General features: G+C 32.7%; 1 protein-coding gene across 2 annotated transcripts in view; it reads right to left on the bottom strand.

The window, feature by feature from the left end:
* Positions 1 to 27,470, bottom strand: part of LOC145331728 (uncharacterized) — a 133,133-nt gene that overhangs the window by 57,516 nt on the left and 48,147 nt on the right. For both annotated transcript variants that reach the window (XM_080176547.1, XM_080176548.1), the window contains exons 8-15: positions 23,641 to 23,730; positions 23,275 to 23,352; positions 22,817 to 22,928; positions 21,967 to 22,052; positions 19,571 to 19,652; positions 15,103 to 15,195; positions 14,493 to 14,613; positions 3,730 to 3,785 (exon numbers count right to left, since the gene is read on the bottom strand). In XM_080176547.1, the coding sequence (XP_080032673.1) occupies positions 3,730 to 3,785; positions 14,493 to 14,613; positions 15,103 to 15,195; positions 19,571 to 19,652; positions 21,967 to 22,052; positions 22,817 to 22,928; positions 23,275 to 23,352; positions 23,641 to 23,730 (718 nt within the window). The remainder of the gene's footprint in view (positions 1 to 3,729; positions 3,786 to 14,492; positions 14,614 to 15,102; positions 15,196 to 19,570; positions 19,653 to 21,966; positions 22,053 to 22,816; positions 22,929 to 23,274; positions 23,353 to 23,640; positions 23,731 to 27,470) is intronic.

The raw sequence follows: 27,470 nt of genomic DNA, 5'->3' as shown, positions 1-27,470 counted from the left end.
AATTTTAAATTCCTCCATGCGTAAGACAACTACTAGATGTTTTTTCTTCATATCTCATTTTTTTGTGTAGATTGGCTGTGGTAATAAAATGATAAAGCACGTCTATGGTGATAGGGAGGGGAGAAGGATAGAGGGTTCAAATTACTAATAGATGGAAAATATCATCCAAAAAATGTTTTAGTTTTGCCGAAAGCGCAATACAGTAGCTAAAAAGCAATTAAGATACTAAAAAGCAGTTACACACACAGGATCAAGTCGACAATACAAGAAATATTTTCAGCTTTATTAGAATTCAGGGCTATAAGGGTACATAAAACGCACTGCTTCCGAAAACGTGCGTAATTTTACGCCCGCTGTGAACAGCTTTTTCGTAAACCTTATTAGATGTTGATGCATTAATTAAGAACAGTCAGCTGACCCTCGGGTCGTAATCATCCTGTAAAGGTTTCAAACAATGTATTATGTTTTCTCTCAAAGTGCCAGGTCGGTTACAACCTCCTACCCCCCCTTTATTTTTGAAATAAAATGAAGGGGGAGGGTTGTAGTATTTCGTGTTTTTACTTAAGGTGTGGTTAGGTTATATTGAGTACAATATATGCCCCCCCCAACCCCCCAACATAGGTTAACTATAGAAAAGAAACCCTTATTTTCAATTTCTTTTTTAAAAATAAGGAACAGAAGAATCTTTCTGTGCTCGCAAGACACTTTAAGGAAAACACCACAAAGACCTTCTTTTATATTTCTTACTTAATCCCAAGCAACAATTTTAATCAACTTTTTAATTATTGGTTGTTTTTATGTCTTTTGTTTTTAATGACAAACATTACTTTAATCCTAATAAATATTACTTGGATTGTATTTAAATGGTTGCTATTTCTTTTTGCAGACAACAGTTATAATTTCGATGACGGGTAATAAAAATCTGAAAATTGAAATGACGCAAATGACGCAAATTCTGACGCAATTCTGAACGCAATTCTCACGTTTATCTAAAAATGCAACATATAATAATAGCTATTAAAACAATTTTCAAGCATAACTTTTATCTTATTAGGATAACAATTAAAAAAGAAAAATATTTTTACCATATGAAATTCGTGATCAAACACCTAATTGAAAAAAATGCAAGACATAGCTTTTATTTTAAGAAAGACTATAGGGCAACGGACGCCCCCAAGAAGCCTCTAGGTGTTCTTAAGGTGGGAGGGGGATAAGTCAACCGCCCTTCTACTTTTTAACGGAGTTTTAATAAGAAATATTCAGAAAAAAATTTGGGGGTGTGATTTTAAATTAGGAGGGTAGAGATACGCTCTCCCAAAATAGTTAAAAACCTTCCCTGTACCTAAAAAAAAGCTTAATTGCAAAGGAAAACCAAACAGATGTCATTTTTTAACAATTTTATAAAAAAAACATTGGCGCACTTGTATAAACACCTTATCGCTATCAAGTTTTGGAATATATAATCCAGAAAAATCCAGTTCAAAGGGGAAAGCATAAAGAGATGGGGCGAATCGAACCGAAAATAGTTATGATGGACATCTTCCTTCATCATAATTTCATTATTAGAATAGTGGTAGTTATAAAATCTTTATTGGCAATAAATATCAGGCAAATTAGCTTATAATGCGATGAAGCATGCAAAAATAACAATAGAATAGTTAATGTCTACGTTTAGTTTAAATTCCAGAATAACAGCAATAGTCATTTATCGCATCGTATTATAGACATCTTTCTGAAGATATTAAAATGAATAATTATAAGATTAAAACCATTTCTGTTGGCCCCGAGTGGCCGGAAGCCCAAGATAAAAACTTAAATTTTTCTTATAATTTTCCATTTTAATATCCGCGGAAAGCTGTCAAAAATACGATTCTATACATGATTTTTCAGTGTGGCTGAAAAAACTTTATCACAAATAAAAACTAAAGCGTAGAAGAAAAAACCTTATTCAAGAAAATTACAGATTGTGTAATGTGTATCTTTCTATTTGTTCGTTAAGATCACTCAAACTTCCAAAATTGTAGTGTAGATAAATTCAACAATAAGTCGACTTTTTCTGAAGATACAAAAATCTAGGGAGGGAGGGGCATTGGGCAGTTTATTACACTAGTTCCCAAAGTTTTATAATAACTTTTTCATACCCGTTTGCTTTATAACTTTTGAAATTTTTTAAAAATTTTGATTGGTTTGTTCATTTAGTTGGGTGTCAAAACGATTCAATCGCTAATTGTAATATACAAAAGGGTTAATTTTGTGTATCATCATAAGGAATGTACAAAAATCACCTGAACATGCTTAATGAATTACAATTTACTTATCTTTTCTATTGTTATTGTTGCGCTACTTATGGATAAAATTGTTTGGATGTTTGTATAAAATTTGTATATCCACAAATAATAAAAGTAACAGATTTGATATAGGGGATTATTACAACATAATCGTGTCATCCATTCATTTTATTATGCGTAGCAATTCTCAAAATACTGTCTTTCAGTCCGTCTTTATCATTACAAAGGCTGTCGGTCAGCCTGTCTGTTGATCCTAAACTGTGAAAATATTAGGAATCTTAAGGGATAAGACAAAATGATGCAATGCACAGCCCCATTTATGACAGTCACAATTAGTCTTTCTGTATATCATAATTATTGGTGAAAACGTTTGAACACTCAACTTAATAAATCAACCAATCAATATTCACCAAAAGTCCCTAAAGTTGTAAAGCTAACGAATACGAAATCATTATTATAAAACTTTGGGGACTAGTGAAATAATCATTGTCCCCTCTCTCTCTGATATAAATGTTATCTGTAGGCACCTGTAATGTCTATTTTTTAAATTGTATGTCATCACAAAGTTTCTAGTTCAACACGGAAGACAAACATTGCCACGCTACTTACTAAATAGATGTTGCTTGTATTATACACTTTTCAGTTTTCTTTATAATAATGGGATATTAATATATATCTAGCGCCCGAGGAGGAGAAATTATTTTATAAAAAAGTAATCAGGGGGTATTTTGAACACAGCATGTATTGTTACATAGAAAAAGCTAGAATTGGGGTGTATCCGTATGTTTGTATTGTACATAACGGATAGCTCAAATCATAGACTTAGGTATGCTGAACGTTCATTAAGCATATTAATTTTGATTGAATATTTAAATTTAGATTCATATGAGGATTAGGCAATACAAACAGCAACACGTCCTTTTTAAAGCAATTTTAGAACAAATTTGTTCTGTATAAAATTTAAAATGAAAGCGTTCTTACTCTATAATTGTTCATAGTCATATTTCAAAATGTTTTTTTTTACTGTTGAGCTATGCTATAATGCATATTACCGTCCTTTAAGAGTATCATAATAAAGTATTGTTGTATCATCATTTGTAGGTGAAAGTAGATGGTTAAAAAAGTAGTTGGATGTGTGCAATGATGTCCAAGCTTTTTTTTGATCGGGGTAAACGATGAGTTTTTAAGGTTTAAGGGGGTTAAACCCCTTTACCCACCCCTCCCCTTAGATAAGTGTTAGGCTGTGTGTTACTTAAAATCTCAATAAGATATAAATCTAACCTACCCTATGATAAATTAACTGCAATTCTTTTCTTCATAATTATGCCCGAGCTAACATAACTGGTATAAATTTTATGATTTTTCAGTATGGCTGAGAACCGGTTCTAATCCAGCGGATATCAATAGGTTTCAAAGCCATACTGGAAATAACTATTCTTACCTGTTCTATTAACGTTAATTTGCTCCTTTCAGCACAGCTCAAAACTACTCCGGAATCTAAAACAAAATAACAATTAAAATAGGAAAAATCATAAAAAGGGAACGATAATGAGCCTTAGTTACAAAAAAGAAAAAAAATACACAAAGTAGATTTTTATTGGTCTGAAGCTATTTTAAGAACTACTGAACTGATTAGGTTCTCTATTTTAGATTAGCTTCGCATAGGTTGCTTGATGGTTTTAGGCTAATTTATTTTCAGATTTAGGTCATGGAATGAATTTAAGCTATTTTTCTAACAGCCCCTTTGAATGAGAGCCCCAAGATTCTAGGAGCGCACTCGCTAGTTTAAAAATTATTAGGATTAACTAAAAAAACATTTTTTTAGTTGCTCAATTAGAGATCTTAAGCTACAAATGTCCAATAAACAAACATATGGACAACCAACCATTTTATATTAGGCTTGCTTTTTACGTTGATTAAAAAGCAAGCAATACAATGAAATGAATTAAACCATGAAAATTTACAGGCAAAAATAAATGGCCAATATTTCTGGTATTTTTACAAAAGGTTGAATTTCAAGTTCTCAATATGTTGGGTACGTCCGTACTCCCGTCAGAAGTAGAGCAATAAAATTTAGGTGCTGTCCCGTAAAATGCCTATTGAGCACTAAAACCCCCCTCCCTTATTTTTACCCAGTACCTAGTATAACCTAACCTTAAGTAATAAACAAACAAACTAGAAATGACTCTCCCCTCCTTATTTTCAAATTCTTTTTAAATATGAGGGGTTGGGATGTACTCGACAAGTAACTTGAAGGGAAAACAACAACTATAAATTTTGATCAATATTTATTCAATAGACTTTATTATTAAAGGATCTTATCAGTATAATTTGATGAAAGCTTAATATTGCGGAGTTATCTATGGATAAATTGTTCTTGTTTTACACCCAAACTTATTAGGTTAAGTAACATCCAACAGACAACCCACCCTTTGATTTCACGAGCTTTGTCTGATAATTTGTTATTGAGATGCGCCTGTTTATGGCCAAGACATTCCCCCTCCTCTAACTATTTATGTCGCGCACCTGGCATAGCAGCAGTAGGAATCATTTTTAAGATCTTTAGTTATAAATAGGTGTCAGGCCGAGATTCGAACATATCACCTCCCCGACGACGAGCGGATTGTTGGCTAAAATACTTTTGCTGCTATGAGCAAACACCAATATTTCTTGCTAATAATGAGAAATAACTTTTTAGCCAAATTTTTGATGAAATTTTGAGCCTTTGGGACACAAATTAAGCATTTTTCATTCACGTCGGAACCTTTCAACAGAGGAACTAGTTTTAATATAAAGGGATAAAAGAATGGGTATAGAATACGTGGATATTGTGTCAGAGAACTTTTTGCTAATGTAGTCCTCAGATATTGGTTAATACGCTCATCCATTGTCAGGGGAGGGGATGGGGTAAAGCCATTGAAAGATATTGTTACATTAGCCAACTGAGATATAAGGGTATACGAGAATCTCTTACAATATCCAGTTATTCTATATCCAACTTAAAGGGCAAGTATTTAAAATATAATTATAATTTAGAGAATATATCTTATTTTTGGTAATTTGTACATTTCAAAAATAGGAGAGTGGTATTTAGTTGCAGTTATTTATTCAAATCCTTTCTATTTAAATTTCTATTATATAAAGTAGTAAGGTAATTTTATCTCAAATTCAAATTCAAATATTTATTGGGACAAAACAACATATTCATTTAATATTAAACATTCCTGAATGGTAATTACATTGCATTAATAATTTATTAATAAACTATTTTTTATATAAACAATGAATACTATAGGATTAACACAATATAATACAAGTATCCAAGGACTGAAAAACGCCTGAGGGCGGTGTTGAATCTGTAACTTAAGATTTCAAAACTACTAAATATATTTTTTTGAAGGTACTGGAATAGTTTAAGGCTATATTTCTGTGCAGCCGCTAGTCTTTATTAAAGTAGTCATTGAATCTTATCTGTAAAGCCCTTTAAATTTAAGGCATTGAAAGGGAATTGGAATAAATGTTCTAAAAGATTGTATTTTAAAGTTAGTATGTTTTTCAACCTATTTTTTTTTTTTTTAAATACACTATTCTAAGACCTGAAGATATATTTCGAATTTGCAATTATTTTCAATTCATTTTGTATAAAAAATATAGGTATGATACATTAGATAACAGAAAATATGATCAAAGATATTAAACATGCATTTATATAGAACAATGTCACAAATTATTTTAAATCTTAGTTATCACCAGAAAATATAAATTACAACTGAAAAAGTTTGAAAAAGAAAGATTAAAACATTAGTTTTTTTAAAACGGAGGAGTAGGGAATAATTCTTGGCCTTGTTTGAGGTAATATAGTTTTTATTAAAGGAATTTTTTGGATGGTTGGGAAATAGGCGGAGTTTTAGATGGGTGAGTTTTGTTAAGATTGTTCCTAAACATTGGCAATCTAGAATTATTTAGAAATTGTTATAAATATTCACTAGACCCAATGCAATGCTTCACTATAAAGGAGAACCATATCAGTCCAGCGATTAAAGAGATCTTTATAGACTCAGTTCATTTTATATAATACGTTTAACATATTTTAAACAGTATGCCAATATATTCAGCTAATTTGTAGTTTCTAAAAAGATTTGCTACCATAGGATGTTATTGTTCTTGTTTTTTAGTAAACATATCCCTGATACAGTTTGGTGACATGGCAGGTTTAGATTGTTAAAAACTTCAATTCATTGTTTAAAATCCGTCTACCACTAAGAACTTGAATTTAAATAAACCCGCAAAAGTTTTTTTTCTATGGTTTGGATAGCAAAAGTTTTTTTGCAAGTCTGTTGGTCTTATATTTTCATATTACTTTAAATTTTTTTAAAATCGTTTTTATTTCCAAGTAATTTATTATATTACTGATTGATTCGCACATGGGAGGGCGAGGGAGGTCGGGAAAATAGTCTAAAACCACATCAAGACTTCAATAAATCTTCCCTGAAAAGTACAACCGATTCGGACAAGGAATTTCCGATATCTTGAGACAAAAAAACTTACAGCTTTATTATATTATGGCTATCTTTGTACGAAACTCTCATAGCTATTTCCTAATATCTGCAGTATTTAGTGAAGGTAGCACGCGTCTATGGCTTTTTATTTGAGCATTATTTGTTTGTTTTCAGTGCATTATTTTTTTTTAAGCTTGATTCTTTTTTACAGTTAGTGTGTGTGTGTCGGTAACGAATGTCCTTAGTTGTTTAAGCATTTTGTAATGATTTCTGTATCAATAAGGCATAAAAACTGTGGAGTTATTTTAAAAATAAAAGTTTAATCAACACAAAAGCATTATCTCATTGATTAATAATTGGTGATTTCTTAGGTGATATAAACATATGAGCGAAGATTCTATGTAAATACGTATTAAAAGGAAAGGACGTCCAGATATGTAAATGTTTTACAATTAGGTTTCTCATGAATGCGAAAATATTAAGAACAGCTACTATAAATTTTTTTAATATTAGTTCTACTATACGTATGACCTTTTAGGCTTTCCTTTTATTTATATTACCATTCTTGTTCTTTTCAAAAATTAAGCAGTCTCTTGTATATATATTTTGTATTACTATTACAATAGATTTTATTTTTTTTTAAACTGGTTAGCATAAGAGCTAAGATAAAGTAATAATTGATATAGAACACTTGGAATTATTGACAAGGGGAAAGATTGTCGTCAATTTATGTTGCTATTATGGAACCCATTTATTGATAAGTAAGTTTATCCAGTACGAAAGAAGGGGATATGGTACAGGGGATGTATGGGGGGTTCCGTTATTTATACTCAGATTTATTAGAGTACATGGAAATCTAGTGAAACATCCAAGTAAAAATATATCGATATAATTTTTTAAATTATATTTGTTTCAGAAAAATCAATCATCAGAAAAATGTTTATATTTTTAATATTTTAGTGTAAATTACATACAGATATTGTTGCTATTAAAGATTAAGATTACGTATATCAAATTTGTACCTGTCTTTTGTATGCCTTAAAAAAGGCTTTTGAGTCAGGATTCTAAAGTGATAAGACATTGTCCAATAAATTGATGTACATCCTTAATGATAATACATAAAAATACCCCATCTGTAGATTCGACACTCAACTTTTTAACAAACCAATAAAAAAAAAGCCAACGAATAAGAAAACGTTATTATAAAACTTTTGGGATTAGTGTATCAAACAGCCCAATGTCCCCTCCCTTCTTTCTTTTGAGTTGTGAAATAATAATTAAATACCAATTATCATTAAAAGTGAAGTTTCAGAGATATTTAAGACACAATCACAATTTCCCTTTCCTTTCATTTTTACAATAATGAACAAGGACAAAATATAAACCATAATAAGCGCAGCTATGTATCATGCCATACCTTCATAATATATGGCTTTTTAGAAGTTGTTCTTCTAAACTAAATTTTGAAAGCATGACCTACATATTTTTTAACAGAGTAGCTCTATTGGTTATTAGCTTAGTTTAGTTTTAATGTTGAAAGGATGACCCACATACAGAGTAGTAACTAGTTAAATTAGTATTAACCCTGTGGGGCTACCAAAAATCTTTTATCTAGACCAACCTAACCCAAAACTAACCTCTTCCTCAAATTTTCAATTTATTTTAAAATAAGGTTGATTGGATTCTGTGCTTAATAAGGTTCTTTGAGGGAAATTACCTAAATTTAGTTGATTATGAAGGAATTTTTGAAGGCTAGTCGAAATAAAAAGTTAAGAGTAGCTTCACTACTAAAATTAGTATTTCTTAACTCATTAAAAAGAAGATAAAACACATTTGTTAGTTAATGATAATTGTTGGGAATCATTCTATGGTATTTCCATGTAACAGCTGATAATAATTCAAATTTAAAAAGCAAATGAAGAAATTATAAAAGACCTTCATTGTCAATTAATATTCTTGAAGAGAGGCTTTTTTTATTTAGTACATTTGTTTTTAACAATAAAAACTTTTTAAAGTGCAACAACTCGACAGGCATCCATTAATTCCCATGACAATTAGGCACACTGTTTTAGACATTACAACTCAGAAGCAAAAATATAATTTTTCATCAAAAATCCTTGATATTAAGAAATTTTAGAACATATTAAAAGCAAAGCGCTCTTTTTATCTTGATAAGAATTAGCATTTCTAAAAAAACATCTCATTAAGGAATGTATAAAAGAGCATGATTTTAGCTTTAGTTGATAGCGCAGTTACATACTTCATTCAATTTTAAACTTTTAATTTAACAGACATCGAATAATTATCAAAAGTTTTATAATCAAGTTACATAAGTCACATCAGTTGAAAAAAAAACTTTTGAGACTTGAATTCAATTTCTTCTTTGCTTAAGCTTGCAATGCCTAAACTTTTTGTGTCAACAATTTTAATCTACAGAATGAGCAATTCTTTCATCATTCAATCAATTTATCTTAGTTGTCTTATCTCTCTATGTCTGGTACATGACTCTAATGTTAATAATAGTTATTTCTCGTATCGTATTATAAATAGCTTTCCGCGGATATAGAATGTACAATTATAAGATTAAAACTAGTTTTTTTAGCCCCGTGGTGCCGAAGGCACCGGCTAAAAAAACTGGTTTTAATCTTATGATTGTACATTTCTATATTCGTAGAAAACTGGATATAATACGATGCTAGACATAGTTTTTTCGTATGGATGAGAACCGGTTCCTATCCACCGGATTCGAATGAATACGAGAAAAAGGATTACCATTCTTTTTTTCATTAGAGTAAAACAATAGAGGGGTATCTCAATCCCGAGGTCCCTGTGCCTACTTTCAATTGGGTCTTTGAAAATCAACCAATAGCGTCGGAAATATTAACACAGCCAAGTCGCTACAAAAGAGCAGAAATCTAATTGTTTAGCAGACGAAAAAGATCCCCAGCAGGGGATCCATGTAGTTGTTAAACTTCTATATTTATACATAGATTTATTCTTTTATCCATTTTTATTTTTTAAAAGACATAATTGTCTGTGTTTCAAAATACAGCCTTTACCTTGAATAAGATATATGATAAAATGGTTAAAAATGACAAAATATAACGATGACATAAAAGGTCAGGAGGAAAAGTAAATTTTTATGAATGTTTTTATTGTATTCTTAAAGCAAAAGTGTGTGAAAATCAAGGTTTTTATATTGAAATATTTTTTTTATTTTATGCGAGCAATTATTTAATCAGTTTAAAATTAAAAAAGTAAAATAGACTTATGTCAAAATGAATATATCATAAAACAAAAAATGTTAGTTTTTTTATATTCAATTGTTATAGTATACCACAGTTAGGAAAAACCTTAGACAACAACAAAAATTTCTGCAAATTAGAGCGTAATAGCATGCTGTAACTAGTAAGGATTTTTTGTCTGTAGCTTAAGATTTTAATAACTACTGAATTGCTGGAGTTCCTTTTAGGGAAGCTCACGTAGATCGTTAAATGGTTTTAAGATATTTCATTTTTAGATTTAAGCCTTAGGATGGTTTTAGGCTGTTTATACCCCCTTCTGAACCCTTTGAATACAGAATCCCTAAATGCTATAGGCGCAGTTTATATGCTAGTAAAAGTATATATCTTTTGTTAATATTGTTTCTGTATTCAACAATATCAGTCTTTTGATACTTAAGATCTCGGTAACTGCAACTATCAAATATTTTCTCGTATTCATTCGAATCCGGTGGATAGGAACCGGTTCTCATCCATACGAAAAAACTATGTCTAGCATCGTATTATATCCAGTTTTCTACGAATATAGAAATGTACAATCATAAGATTAAAACCAGTTTTTTTTAGCCGATGCCTTCGGCACCACGGGGCTAAAAAAACTAGTTTTAATTTTATAATTGTACATTCTATATCCGCGGAAAGCCGTTTATAATACGATGCGAGAAATAACTATTCTACTTTGATATAAAATCTTTGAATCAAAGGTTATAAGTGCAACTAAACTTCATCATATTTTCGTGGATATACAAATGATCTACTAAAATCTAAACCATTATAAATAGGGTTCTTAAGGGATAAGAAAATGAAGATAAAAATTAACTCTTCTGTAGATTAAAATCATCGGTTGAAAAGTTTGGACACTGCTAGTTTAAAACACCCAATCAATATTTGATTAAAGTACCCAAAGTTTTAATCAATTGATTAGAGAGTAAGCTTTTACAAATTTTGAGTATCATCATAATTTATTTTCCAATGTCTCCTTTTTTCCTGATTAAAATATTCTAAAAGTTTAAAATATTCTAAAATGTAAATAGAAGAAAACCTGTCCAGATTATTTCTCTTGAAAAGTGATACCTAAGCAGTATAGCCATTTCTGGGATCTTTTACTTCAAACAGTCTCTTGTCTACCAGGAATCTTAAGGGATAAGACAAAGGCCGATAAATTGATGTACATCCTCAATGTTGATTTACAAATTTACCTCTTTTGTAGATTACAATTAGTGGTTAAAACGTTTGGATACTAACTTAATAAAAACAACCAATCAAAATTCAATAGAAATTGTTATGCTAACGATTAAGACAACATCATTAAAACTTTGGGGACTAGTGTAATAAACAAAACAATGTCTCTTCCCTTCCTGCTTGTCCATTTTTAGCAACAAAAAGTTGAAAAACGGCCTACAATTTAATGTTTTCTTTTTCAGTAAATCTTCTATAGTATCTTTTACATTCTGTATATTAGAAACTCATATAAAAATATTGTGTTCCTATAAAACGAGAACAATTATAATCATAAGTAGCGAACGGACAAGGAGATAACACAAAAAAACACGAGGTCCAGGTCATACCATAGAATTAATTGAATCTGGGATTTTAAGAGATAAGACAATAGACGATTAATTAATGTTCATTCCTAATGATGATCAACAAAATTTCCATGTGGGGTAAATTCCCAAAGATTTGAAGCCAACAAATGATAGAAAGAATTTTAAAATTCTACAGTAGAAAAGTTAAAACTCTGTGCTTATTGCACCATATATACTATATTTTGGAGTGGTACATTTTTTGCTACACATTTCAGCACTCTAAAAAAATCATCTTGATTTTAAAAAATGTATTCTAAATATGAAAATAAATATGAAGATGTGCTAATTAGCTATTTATCGCATCAAAGACAGCTTTCCGCGGATATGAAAATGAAAAATTTAAAGATTAATACCAGTTTTCATAGATCCGAGGGACTAAAGACCCGAGATAACAAAACTGGTACTTATTAAGCGGATATTAATCGGTTTCGGAGCCATACTGGAAAATTGATTTAATAATATTGAGTAAAATATATTCTGTTTGGCATAAATGGTTGGTAATAACTAGAAAAATTTCTTTTCTATGGCAAGATTTCAAGCTATTTTTTACAGTATGCATAAACTGCAATAATACAGTGCAATGGGTGGCGAAAGTATACATACATGCACTTGCTAAAAGATCTTTTAACAAACTGCTTGCCAATTTTTTTCGCGCATTATGCTCAGATTAGAGAAAGAGTATACCTTATGGTATACTCTAACAGTCCAAGTTAGGATATAGGCTATTTTCTAAACTAGCTTTTGCATTTGGTAGCTTCGTATTATTAAACATTGTCATTTCCTCTCATTTTGTCTATCTTAAGTTAGAGGGATAAAAATTTAATCATTGCCAATTGCCTTATCCCTGAATATAAGTTAACAGCCGCGTGCAGAGACACTTGACTAGGGGTAGGAATTCTCACACGCCCTTGCCATGGAAATTGAAGCTTTTTATAGTGCCTATAAAAAATTACGTCATACTGACTAAAATTATTAATCATGGAAACAAACGAAGTTGTCGGTTTCATCGTATTTTCACAGTAGCTTTTGAAGGGTTATTTTAGGTTAGGTTAGGTTAAGTAAATGTTAATGATCGCCCCGCAGGCTTAGAAGATATGCCCCATAGGGCTAGAGCCCCCCAAAGGGGCTAGAAATAGGAGAAAGGCTACTGTGAAAAAACGACGAAACCGGCAACTTCGTTTTCTTTCCATGATCCAAATTATTAAAATGTATACTGGCCTGCTATCGGTAATTTAGTCTGTTTATTGGCCTAATATTGGTCATTTGTATTGCATGTTGACATTTTTTTATAGGCACTATTAGGAGCTTATCGTTTTAAGTATATTAGCATTGTTATACTAGCTCCGTAAATTCATATGAACCTTGGACCTAAAGTTATTTATACCATCCAAATTTTCTTACAACAATTTGTCACCGAAGTTAGTACAGTCAAGTCTCAAAATAAGATCATATGTTACTTAATATCACAGAAAATGCGAAAATGCAAGAAAACATTAGGTCACATGTTAGGTTAGGTTTTAATTGATATTGGAAAGCCCCGCAGGGTTAAGACACACACAGGGATTGATATAGGAAACAAAACTATCAGTTTTATTTTCAATTTTTATCAGAATTAAGGGAAGGGGAGATTTTAGTGATTTAAGGAAAGCACTGATATTATGTTCATGAAAAGAGGAGCAATTTAATTTTTACAACAATTTTACTAAAAGAGAAAAGAATAAACAAGAAATATAAAATCACACATGGTTCGTATTAAAAAAATACTCATATCATATCAATATAAAACTGCTACATTAATGTATAAAATTTGACTTATTTCACCAGAAAAAAAAGTTTAGCACTTTTGGTTGATGCTTAAAGAGGTCATGAGTCATGGGTAAGTTGAGATGCTGTACGTATTGGTGCAAAAAATGGGGACAAATTTCAAATTGTTTTGGCGTGTGACGTCATACCCCCATCTCTTTTCTAGGGGTTTTCTTTCCTCCTTCCCTTTTCTTTCCCCTCACTTGTGACGTAAATAAACAGCCCCGTCAAATCAATTTAAAAATTTCCCCATTTTTTGCACCAATACGTACAGCATCGTAAGTTGATCTTTATACAGACAAACTAAAGAAAATTCATTTAGAGAATTTTATAACAGAATATTTCTTAAATGATATGACTTTATGACTTTAGCATCTTGGTGAAGGGGGGGGGGGCAGTAAAATAGTCTAAAACCACCCAAAGCTTCCATAAAATGGGAAACTTAGCTATTATATATAATAAGATTTCACTGTAAAAATGTATTTGTTTGTTTTAAGAAACAGAAATTTATTTTTGATTGCTATTATGTTTAACTTTTTCTAATCACAAAATAAATGTTTTTTTAGATTTATTGCTGCTATCAAACTTTTAAAAAGTCTAGCTAAATACAAATTAAGTTACACTATGTAAACATTATATTTTTGGCTCTAGGTTTCATTTCAAAACACTAAGAAGCAGTGGCGTGCCGAGGATTTTGCAAGGGGTAATAGAAACCTTTGAGGGGAAAAGCAGGACTTACAAATTCAATTTAAGTGGTACATATATATTACCGCCTATGTAGTTTGAATAATATATCGAATAATCACTCATAGACAGTTTTCTGAGGATATTAAAATGAAAAATTACAAGATTAATATTTTTATGATATTTATTTTAGCATCCGTGAAAAATTCTCTGTAATGCGATGCAATACATGACTTTTCAGTATGGCTGAGAACCGGATCTATTCCTGCGGATGTGAATCGGTTGCAAAGCCCTTCTGGAAAAATAATTATTATTGATCTATCTTTCTCTTGATTAAATCATAAAACTGACCTTTCTGCACTAGCTGTGTATCAGATTGTTCTTGTTGGTTGTGTTGCTTGTCGGTCAGACAGGCCACCTCCTTTTTAGACTTTAACAGGGCCTTGTTGTCAACCTCCAACCGAGACACATCCTAAAAAAATATATTCTTTAAAACGCGGCAGTATAGACCTAGACTTCACAAAAGAGATCAGGTTTTCTCTATCATAAGAATATAAATTTATTCAAGCCTTCTCAATCCTAATCTTTTGAGAGTATCTCTACAACAATAAAATATATAAAGGAAGCCAAAATTAAGATTTAAAAGTTATTCTATATGTCTGCTATTGGCTGCGCTCCTAGTCTTTAGGGGTTCTATTGTAAGGTATTAGATAGCCTTAACCCACACTAAACAAAATATAATGCCTCTCTGAAGAGCATAACTAAATCAGACCAAAACCACTGTCCTTTATAACGTAGACTAAAATCTTTTCCCCTAGAGGCCTTTAGAGGCACTTGAGGGTAAAGGGAGTAGAAAGTTGACCTTCAAATTTTCACCAAAATATTTATAACCTTCAATGTAAAGGATTCTTAGCTACACACACAGAGACATCCTGTTACTTTCATATAAAGATTAATTTACCTTCAATAATTTTTGGATTTGCTGGTGCAAATTGTCTTGTTCTTGTTTATACTTGGCCAGGTTTTTAGAGGATTCCTCACTCTGAGCTTTCAACTGAAATAATAGTTATTTTTTGCATCATATTATAGACAGTTTTCCGCGGATATTAAAACAAAATATAACAAGATAATTCCGGTATTGTTAGCCCCGAGTGGCCGAAGGCCCGGGCTAACAAACTGATATTAATATTATTATAGTTCATTTTAATATTCAAAATTGTCTATAATACGATACGATACATTAAATTTCTGTTTCGCTGAGAACTGGTTCTATTCCAGAGGATATTAATCGGTTTCGAAGCCATACTGGAAAGTAAATTTAAGGATTTAGGTACCAACTGCTACTATGTCAGGCGGTGCAACAAACAAGTATACATTAACATCATCAATAACACAAGATTATGGATGAACTGAAAAACGAGCGAAGTGTTTTATAAAGCAGATATTAAGAGATACTTTTTACATAAATAAATATATATATGTGTTTTGAATTAAACAAAAACAATTAATTAAAACTAAAACAAATAATTGACACGTTCAAGTTACACCAAACTATTTAAATTACTAGAAATAACACGTTGATATGAATGTTCAAAGCAAAACTTTTCTGTATATGTGATGTTTTCGCCCGTAAAAGCTAGCTTAGACGGTGACTTAACTCTTTGGTACATATACCTCAGGTGACTTAACCCTTGAAGGGTGTGGGTAAGGGTGAATATTTCAAAATTTTATATTTTAAGGGGGTTGTACCACCCTATAGAGTTTCCTTGATGCAAGCCTATGCTTAACAGTTTTTGTTACTTCGACTTATACAGGTGTGTTTATTACCGATTAAGAAGGAATGGGTCACTTATGAGATTTTTCAGTTGTGGTATTATAATACTAAATTGACTAAATCGCTATGACTGGGATTTTTTAAAATGGTTTGTATGGATTCTAAGCAGATATGTGGCTATTTGAAATCCTGAAATGTAGTCAAGGGAAAGTTTATATTTTGTATCTATAAAAAAAAATTCATAATTATGAATTAAAAGATTTATATAAGTCTAAAATTTTATTAATATATAAATATATTTTGAAGCAACCAACTGTTTATTACTAGGGAAAAAGAACAAAAAAAGCATTAGGCTTATAGATAGGTATAATTTTTCAGGCAAAAATTTTAACATTTAAATTCTCAACATTTTAACTGTATAGTTTCTATACACTATATAGCTGCGTCCCTATGGGTTATATATTCTAAGGGGCAGTCAGGGGACGGAAAAATAGCTAAGTGCCATCCCAAGACTTAAATAAATTAGACTTAAACAACCACTTAAAATATATCACTGAAACATTTTAGTGGTAACCAAATCGGATATTGAAGGTGAATGAGTTGGAGGGGGGGGGGGGAGGTGGGAGTTGTCACGGAAATAGTTAAAAACCAGCTCAAACGCTTATTTATAACGCTTCTCTGAAAAATACAACCCATTCAGACCATTAATTACCGAGATATCAAGCTTCCAACAAAAAACATTACTACTTTACATTATAATTAGCGGCTTAGCCCCTAGCCTCTAGGGGCTTTGCCCCAAGAGGTAATATAAAAATATATTACTACTGAAGCTTAAAGAAAATAGCATAAAACCACCACAGGACCAGTAGGTATATTCCCTGAAGAGTAGAATCCGATCGGTTCAGTGGTTACCGAGATCTTAAGGGACGGACGGACAGACAGACAGAGAGACATCAAGATACTTTGTATTACAGATTAAAAGATTTACACATATAATAATAATAGAAAAGTTTATTCATTTTTTTAAATTTTTATGTTACTGCAAATGAATTTTTCTTTAGAATTGCTGTCCATGTTGTTTAGCCTGGCCCTGCCTATTTACAAGGATTTATAGCCTTTTAATTCTTGCTAATTGAATTAATTACATCGTTAAGAACTAGTTTACTGAAGACCGTAAGCATCCCCCCCCCCCCTACATCTCCCCCTTAATTTGATCCGAAGAGTTGCCTAATATCCAATATTACTGTAGAATAAAGGGTTATAGCAGCCTTCTTTTTTATGTAATGCCTTTGGGCCTAAAGCCACAGTTTTTATATTTACCTATTACACATGCAGATTTTATGTCTTTGAAAAATAACAAAATTTTCCAGCATCATTTTTTTTGCAATTGCAATCAAGTTTTAGAAACCTTTTTTATATATAATGTTTTACACGAAATAAAACATGTTTTAAAAAAATTTAATAAGCAATAAGAATGTTTTTAAAAAATCACTTATTTTAGATTTTTAATAGTTATTTCTCGTATAGTATTATAAACGGCTTTCCGCGGATATAGAATGTACAATTATAAGATTAAAACTAGTTTTAATCTTTTGAATGTACATTTCTATATTTGTAGAAAACTGGATATAATACGATGCTATACATAGTTTTTTCGTATGGATGAGAACAGGTTCCTATCCACCGGATTCGAATGAATACGAGAAAAAAATTAATAAGCAATAAGAATGTTTTAAAAAATCACTTATTTTAGATTTTTAAAAAAGTATTATGACAATTATAAAATGCTATTTAAACATTCAACAATCTGCTGTTTTGTTAAAACACTTATTGAAGAGAATCAGTAGTTTTTTGTTTGTTTAAGTAGCCTAAACCAGGGATCCAAAAGAATAAGACAATGGCCGATAAATTCATGTACATCCCCAATGATGATTCACAAAATTACCCCTTGCAGTTAGTGGTTGAAACGTTTGGACACTGAACTAAATGAACCAAACAATCAAAATTCATTAAAAGTCTCCAAGTTTGTCGAGCTGACTAATAAGACGTTATGATAAGACATTTGGGACCAGTGTAATAAGCAGCCCAATGTCCTCTCCCTCCCTGAGCCAAACCATAAATAGAAACTGGGAGTTTGACAAAATAGCAACTTATTTAATTATAAAATTGTAAATTTTACTAAAATAATTTGGAAAAAGTATATTAAAAGCTTCTATTTAGGTGACTTTACGGTTGCCATGAGGTATTAAGTTTTTTTTTAATGTATGTAGCTTAAGATTTCCATAACTAATGAACTGATTGAGTTCTAACTTTTAGGGAAGCTTCAACCCTCGGTGGTTTTGAGCTATTCCATTTTTAGATTTAAGTCTAAAGATTGTATTGAGCTATTTTTCTGTCATTCTTTATCATTTTGAATATAGAGCCCCTAGATGCTAAGTTGGCTGTCGCTTGTAAATGTAAAAGTAGATGTTTTAATGGAAATAAAATGTGTAAAAAAACTACATTTAAGTAATTTAACAGCTGTTACTTCATAGAAGTCTAAACTAAACAAACAATATATTCTTGAACGTCAAAAATAAAATTTAACACCACTATGACGGTTGTACAATTGTAAAGGCCTCACATAATATATAAAAAGATTATGCATATTGATAACATAACATTTAAATTCTTTTCTGCCCAAAGCAGGGATTATAAAAGTATATAAAAACCAAAGAAACAGAAAAAGATATGAAAAATAATTCTATATGCTTAAGTAGCAGAGTGTTCGCCTGTCTGTATGTAAGTGCACTAATATAGATCATTTAGGACTTTAAGAAATGAGTTTTTCAGTAAAAGGTAGGTAAAGAGGGGACATTGGAATGTTTATTACCCCAGACCCCAAAGTTTTATTACAACCTTATCTTTTTCGTTGGATTAACAATTTTGGGGAATATTATTAAATTTTGATTGGTTGGGTGTCCTAACGTTTCAACCACTAATTGTAATCTACGGAAGAAGTAATTTTATGTATGATCATTTGGTATGTACATTAATTTTATACGGCCATTTTATTATCCCTTTAGTGAAAGGTCTGTTCGATTAAAGGAAAAAAATCTTAAAAATTGTCTGCTGTGTTTTAAATAATAATTTTTAGAATACTTATTTGTAGCTTTTTAAGACCAACTGACCTAAAAATGTATATTATGCTTAAATGGGTGTTTTTTATATGTGTATTTACCATGTACCATAAATTTACTTTTTTTTGTAAATGTCATAAAATATAATCTCTAAAATTTTTATAATTTATATTTATTTCCAAGAAGGGAAGGGACATTGGACGGTTGATTATACTGGTACCCAAAGTTTTATCTTATCTTATAATAAATTTTAATTGGTTGGATCCGAATTATTAATGTCCAAACTTTTCATCCAATAATTATAATGTGTAGAGGAGGTAATTTTATTTATCATCATTAGGATAAGAAAGTAGTAAAGTATTAAACAACAAAAATAAGTATTCATTGTCTTGCAGATAATTTTATATTTTCAAATTAATTGAATGCAAAGTAATTTATGTTTTCGTTTAAAAGTTTGTTTATGTTTTTGTCGTACAGACCTGATCTAGAATGGCTGCGCTCCTATTTATATGAAAATAGAACTCTAAATCGTTTACCATAGACAAGTTTGTTTCTTTTTCTTCATTAAACCGTCTGTCAGCCTCTTTCAACTGTTCTTGGTACTTGCACTCCAAAGATCTAAATATACAACAAGGATGATAACATTCATAAAACCACAGTTTGATAGAATAAAATAACGCATCGTATTATAGAAAGCTTTCCACGGATATTACAATGAAAGTTATAAGATTAAAGCCAGTTTTGTTAGCTCCAAGGGCCCGAATACGATGCTATACATGAATATGATAAATTAATGAGAACTGGGTCTAATCCAGCGGATTCTAATAGGTTTTGAAGCCATACTGGACAGGGTTTTTTTTATGAAGCCAAAGGCATGTTTTTTTTAACTTAAACATTAATTCTAAACTATTTAAGTCAACTTTATAGGATTTCAAAAGTTTCACTATAAATGAGAAATATTTCGGTTTAGCGGTTAGCAAGATATTTCGGAACAGACAAACATTACTTTTCATTGCCATTGATAAAATGCAACATTTTATAATAGTTAGGTTTGAGTAAAATTTAATTCATCATACATACATATAAATTATCAGTATTTTGGTTCACAGCATAATAAACCGACATTGTTTAACATGAAGTAGTTTTAAAAAGAATGGTTTAATATATAAAAGTTTGTATTTAAATTTTTAAAATCTTATTTGTTTCTAGCGGCTGTAAACCTAGCCCATAGGTGCTCTGTAATCGAAAAGGGAAAAAGCAAAAAACAGCCCCTAGATTTAAATCTAAAAACAGTCTAAACCCAACCCAAGACCTATGTAAATTCTCCCTAAATTGGAGAACTCCATCGATTTAATAGGTATCGATAGTTTCAAACAAAAACAACCTTGCTACTTTATATAATACAGTTAGGGAGTTGAATCCATTTTTATAGAAGCAGAAATATAATCTATGATTATGGTTTGGACCCTCTAAAACTGTAATCTACCCTTCCACTTTCCCCTCTCTTGTTGAAGATATCTTCACCAAGAGAGGGGAAAGTGGAATCTTACATTTCAAAAATCGTATCGGCGTTGAAGATATCTTCACCAAGGGAAGGGAAAGTTAAATCTTACATTTCAAAAATCGTATCGGCGTTGAAGATATCTTCACCAAGAGAGGGGAAAGTGGAAAGGTAGATTACAGTTTTAGAGGGTCCAAACCATAATCATAGATTATATTTCTGCTTCTATAAAAATGGATTCAACTCCCTAACTGTAATAGGAATAGAAATCTAATGTAAATGACATAAATGTTTTTTTTTTGGCTGCGCTATTTTAATTTTTGAACAAATTATCCCTGTTTTATCCTCATATAAAAGTAACAGGATCTTTGTCTGTCAGTCTATTTGTACCGAAGGATCTCGCTAACTGCTAAACTGATAAGACTCTACTTTAATTGGTAGCATTTTATAGGTCCTGGGCATGTACAAAACTATTTTTGGGGAGGGTACCACCACCCTCCAAAAGAAAATTGCAAACAAAAACATAACTAACCCCAACTAGCGGCGAAAAATACTTTTTGGTAACCAGCAGAAATAAAAATAAAATATTTTACGTGCCCCTAGAGGCCTCTAAGTGCATACCGCTAGATCTATATAAAATTACTCTATGTACACGGGAAGTGAAAAAAAAACTATTTATCACAAGGTTTTTATGGCCATAATAATAAAATAATATGATAAATCTTTTAAATGTGCTAAAAGGATAACAGTTTTTTTATAGACAACTTTCCGCGGATATTAAAATAAAAAAAAGATAAAATCCAGTTTTGTTAACCCCGAGGGTCCAAAGGCCCGAACTAACAAAACTGGTATCCATTCAATGTTTTTATTTTAATATTCGCGGAAAATTATCTGTAATACGATGCTATTCATGATTTTCAGTAAGGCTGAGAACCAGTTCTAATCTAGCGGATATTAAACGGTTTCGAAACCATACTGAAAAATCATTTCAAAAAGCTTTAGACATGCAATAAAGTTAAATGTATTAGATGTACATTTGTTTGACTCTTTGCTACTTAGGATATCAGAAACATATATGCAAAAATTCTAAAGCAGCTTGTAGTGCCTAATAAAAAATGACGTCATACAATACAAGTGACCAATGATAGGCCAGTATACATTTTACCATTGGCCAATTGCAACGTATACTGGCCTATAATTTGTCATTTTTATTGTATGACGTCAAGCTGCTTCAAAATTTTGCAATAAGCATCATAAGAAGTAAAATTTTGGAATTTTAGAGCTACTAAAAATACGTGGTTTTTGCTCTTAAAGATAGATTATCTATTCTACATATAGATGAGCTACTCTCTATAACAGAAATTGTAGTTCGTCAAAAAGGACAAAAAAAAACCCAGCAAAAATCGTAGCTACGCTATAAATGGTACTTACTGTAGTTTTTGCCTAGTTTCCATGTCTTGTCTGGTTGTCTGTTCGTCTCCCTCTTGGATTAAAACTGTCAGCCGTTGATTTGTTTCCTACGGATAAGAAATTAATTAATCAGAAACTCATAGAACGACAGGGATATATAATGATATACAAAATAAACCCTTATGTAGATTTAAATCATAAATTGATTAGTTGATTGTTTCTACAACCGAAGCTTTTCTATAATAAGGGTCGGTCCGTCCGTCCGTCCGTACGTAACGAATAGTTTTTTTCGTTGGATTACTGATTCCTATTACAATAAGGAACAATATTATAGGCGAAGCATCCTAAAAATGTCAGTATGTCCTTAAACAACATTCTGCATTTAAGTTTTGTAACAAATTTACGTATAAATTTGTCAAAACTTATATATTTATATTTTGTATATTCAGTTCTGACACTCAACAAGACTTAATGTTCGTCTGTCATACCGTTTCAGAGCGTCGCTTTTATGGATGTTGTTATCCTTGTTAAACCAACAAATGAGATAACTTGTTTATAATACTTTGGGTACCAGTCCGTTGTCCTAGGGAAATTATAACGAAATATAAAATATTCAACATATTAATCAAGAACCACGCAGCAGTAACTAGCTAACACCGAAATAAATGGAAAAAGAAAAGTAAAATATGTTTTCTACAATATAATTACGAACTAAAACTAAAACTATCCCATAAGAAGATAACAGGTAAGTAACTATTTAAAAAGTTATTCATCATTCAATTAATTTTATCCAGACTTCTCTAACAAACAATTAGGTATGAACGTTACGTCCAAAAAATATCTAATTAAAAAAATCTTTTCTATAACTTACCTGTAAATCTGCCCTTAGTTTGTCCCTCTCTCTGGTGTGATTTTCCAGAATAGTTTTGAGAACCTTGATTTCCGCCAGGAAGCTTTGTATGGCCGTCCAAACTGTTATATACCTAAATTATACGTTATTATATTAGTTATGAATATAGAGCTCAATTCACAATCTTAAAATTAGAAAGTGGTTATAGTGTGCTTTTTAAGGCTCAATGATCTTGCTGCCTAGCCCTAGCCAAGCACAACCAACTCGATTATTCGAGTTTTTTTCATAAAATTATAAAAATTCCTTTATAAGAAGGATTACATATAAATCTTTTGTATTATATTTTAAAACCCAGCCACCCAAATTCGCAGGAATCAAGTTTTAATTAAGGCATCCTAAGCCGCATTCAAACGAATCCCCATCCGTTAATTATGCAGACGCAGCCATGCACGGCTGTCGACCCCTAGTAAAAGATTTACCTGAGTATTTCTTGAGACTGATTAACCTCTTGTATGAGAAGATAGGAGAGGTGGTGGAGGTCAACCATTTGTCTGTCCCTACAAACAAATATTTTAGGTTAATGTTCTGCTAATAAAATGTTATAAATAGTTATTCATCGCTTTCCGCAATAAAACAATTTTAAAACCAGTTTTGTTAACCTCTAGGGGCCGAAGGCTTGAGCTAACAAATCTGGTATTAAACTTATGATTTCTTTTTTAAAATATTCATGAAAACTTGTCTATAATAAGATGCTATACAAAACTTTTTAGTATGGCTCTGAAACCGGTTCTAATCCAGCGGATATTCATCGGTTTTGAAGCCATACTGAAATAAAATGAATTTACCTGGAGATGCCCAGATCGACGAGAACCTGGGCAGGATCAGAGATACCCAGACACTCCCAGTACTCAACAAGACAGGCAACACTTGTTGTCCTATAATAAAAAAAAAATATGAAAAAACAAGCATTACTGACAGGAAGACAGACAAAAATATAGACATGTACTAGATCTAAGACACTCAATAACTATTAGTCCTCAGGGAACCCTATTATACTGGTAATCCAAGTTTTATAAACATGTGCTCTCAATTCTAATTTGTTAGCTTTAAAACTTTTATTCGATTTTGATTGGCTGGTTCAAACTAGCAGTCTCAGATATTTTAACCAATAATTCTACTCAAGTGGTAATCTTGTAAATTTGTATTGAATATCTTTGATTAATTTTTTTCTCTTTCATAAAATTTAAACTTTATTCTGCTTAATTGCTTGAATTAAAATATAGATATTAATATATTTCCAAAGTTGATTTGGCTCGATAAAAGTTAATTAAAGCCTATTTTTATGTAAGATCTATTTTTGATTCAAAACATGGTTTTAAAATTTAGAACAATAGCTTCCAACCCACATTCTAATTTGTGATTAACTACTAATATGCAGGGGATGTGATACAGAAAATTAATTCCATTTCAAATTGCTGAATATTTGGATATTTTGTAGGACGCCACTTGGCGTAAAAATTATTTTGTGCTATTACTAAAGGGAAGTGGATAAGAAGGGGGAAAAGAAGAAGGTGGGTTGTGGGGAAATTTTCAATTCGAATTTTTGGGTATAGTCTCTTTCATGACAACGCCTCTTTAGGGGCGTTTCGTTGTAGCTTTTCTCCTATTTCTAACAACCATTGCGGGGGGGGGGGGTCTCTAACCCTGCGGGGCAATCACTTAACCTAACCTAACATAAAATAAAATAACCTATCAAAAGCTTCTGGAAAAATTCGACAAAACGCCTATTAAGAGGCGTTGTCACAAAAGGGACAATAACCGAATTTTTAGTCAGAATCACAGTCCCTTGTCCCTGACTAATATGTAAACTGTACAGCCTTTGTTTAGTTATAAGGTTATATTCAAAGTTGATAAATAAAAGTTGGTACATTAATTTTTTTTAGAAACTTCTATTTTAGAGTAGTATTTAATTTAAGGAAAATTGCTAGAGAATTTTTAGGGAAGCTTCATGTTGCTTCTAAATTAATCTCTACCACTAAAATACAGCCCTAGAAAAATGTACCCCTTTGCTTACTTTAAGAAAATAAACTAAAAACTTCTTATCATAATTAAAGAAAAGTTAAAAAGAGGGGGTTTCTCTCTAACAGGAGAACAAATAGGCAAATGTGGTATTCGGCAACCGTGAGCCATGTCTATGGCACCCCTGATCTGGGGTTCGGTGGAGGGTCAATGGCCCTCCCCCGAGTCCTGGGGAAGGGGTCTAGTGACCCCCTCCCTACGCTTAGAATTAGTGATTTGCATCTGTCATGTTTATTATGGTTAACTGTATTCTTAATTCTCCCCCACCCTTTCCAGGGATGGGGGAATCATTATTGCCCAAACTGACCATTGTATATATATTATTTATGCTTTTATGTTATGATTATTTATTCCTATCCATGTAATTATTGTTTGTTGTATATAACTCCAGTATATCTTAAGCCTTCAATAAAGTGACAACTAAGAGTAGATGTTGATCATTATCTAGTGAAAGCTAGAGAAGCGTAGCTTCTCTATAGTAAGGTGCCCACGTCTGTCACACTGCCGTAATCTAATTGAACTCCGGTGTCTGCCATTGATCCTCGGCGGATACCACAACTTTGGTGACAGCTGTGTGAGATTACGGCGAACCACAAGTGTAGAGCAGACGCGCATCTGAGGCTAAGGTACTCCCAGCAGTGAATCTGGCAAAACTGACGCAAGCAACCTGAATTACCCACCCTGGATAGCAAAGTTTAACTCTGCATCTGGCAGTTGTGGAAGCAAGACAGCGAAATTTGATGAATAACCGCGAGCAGCGCTGATATCTAACGGAGAATTGAGCGCCAAAAGGGCTGAAACAGGCCTGCGGACCGGCTGAAACAAGCCAAAGAAGTGTAAACGGCTGAAAATAGGCCAATTTTACTGCAAGAAATAGCAGGATCCGAACCAGTGGCGCTAGCAGGACGGGAAATTCCCTGCCGCCATCAACTGGATTTGGATAAGCGGCGCTAGCAGGACGGGAAATTCCCTGCCGCCGATAGGCTGAAACATGCCACATAGCTGCAAGCTGCGAGCTAACATACGGGTGTAGTGCACCAGAACAGAGAAAAACTACGTCAACCCCGAGTATCCTGAGAAGCTACAACGCAGCCACCCATCTAGAAGACAGATATTATATCACATTTGCAGGGATTACCACCCCAATGTGATGACCAAACAATAGGTTTATGAGCAAAGCTTGGCAAACAAATTGTTGTGTTGTGATAAATCTAAGAATAGAACAGGCTTGGATTACTGCTTATTGTGATAACAGCTAAAAATAGAACAGAGTTGGTCAACAAATCTGTTATGTAAATTGTGATAAGGACAGCAATAAAAGTTAGATGTAATATAATCAAAACAATTTCAAGCCCACAGCACAATAACAAATACACCCTTTATTCCAAGGGAAGGGGAGGGGGCCCCTCTCCATTTGAAGACAAATACAATCAGGGTTATATAACAGATAAGCCTGAGATTAAGAAGCAGAGGCCCCATTACACCAACACACAGTTACCCCCTCCCTCACAGTGGGAACGGACGGAGTTACCCCCGTCCCCTCACGCGCTTCCCCCCTTCCTACCCACACTAGGCCAAGTCCGTCTGTAGTGTGGAGCTAGCGATCGGATATACAGAGCGCCATTCACGGGTAGCGCAACAAAGTGCGGAAAACATCATAAATCCAACGGACGAAACGGACCAATGAGGGAGCGAGCTGAGGGGTGAGAGCGCGTTTTCCCCGTGTGCGCGGATTTGACGGCGCGAACGCGCGTTACAAGGACAGAAGATTCCACGCACACACACACACACACACACACCTTCACACCAGAGCAGAGCTACTCCATAGCATCTAACAGGGGTATTTTAGCAAATAAAGAATTGCAAGTTTCTTTCCTCCTAGCTCTAGTGTGATAAGGGAAAACCCAATCAGTTCCTGACAGCAGTTCAGACCCTCAACATCTATCTACCTCAACATCTATCTACCTCAACATCTAACCATTGATAAGTACAGCTAAGTTATACCTTTGCAACTAAAACTCCCAACCTAGTGATACAAACAGTGTTGGCTGTTAGGTTAGGAAGCCTCTAGTGACAACCCATTCATTGTATTCCTGTATAACTTTGTGCCCGCCGTTTCACCGTTGACCCAATGGACCAGCATCAAGTCCCAGGAGGTGACCAAGCCCCAGGATGGCTCCAGGATGACCCTCAGCCGGCACCAGCCGAGTACCGCAAGCTGATGTTGAGCAATCTGCCGGAGTATAGAGGGCCGCCCAAGCAGTCCTGGTCGGCACATATCCGCCGACTGGAAATGTCATGGGCGGCTTACCGCGTGCCACCTCATGATTCCCTCAACCGCCGCAACGCCTTACTACTGTCATTGGTAGGGCAAGCGGCGGAAATGGCGTCCCATCTGTTTGGCGAGGCAGGCCAAGCCTTGACCTACGAGCAGGTCAAGACCGAGTGTGAATTGTTATTTCGTCCTGCTTTTGAGTCCCAAACGCTTAAACAAGCGTTTAGGGACTACAAGCAACACTCGACAGAACCTATACAGGCGTACATATCCACAAAGTGCGCCTTGTATAGGGACGCCTACAATCATGAGGATCTTGAA

The sequence above is a fragment of the Acartia tonsa genome, chromosome 11 (assembly GCF_053477335.1).
Source record: "Acartia tonsa isolate MP-2025a chromosome 11, ASM5347733v1, whole genome shotgun sequence".
Classification (NCBI taxonomy): Eukaryota; Metazoa; Arthropoda; class Copepoda; order Calanoida; family Acartiidae; genus Acartia; species Acartia tonsa.
Note: the sequence above shows the minus strand (reverse complement) of the source record. Positions and strands in the feature narration are given on the sequence as shown.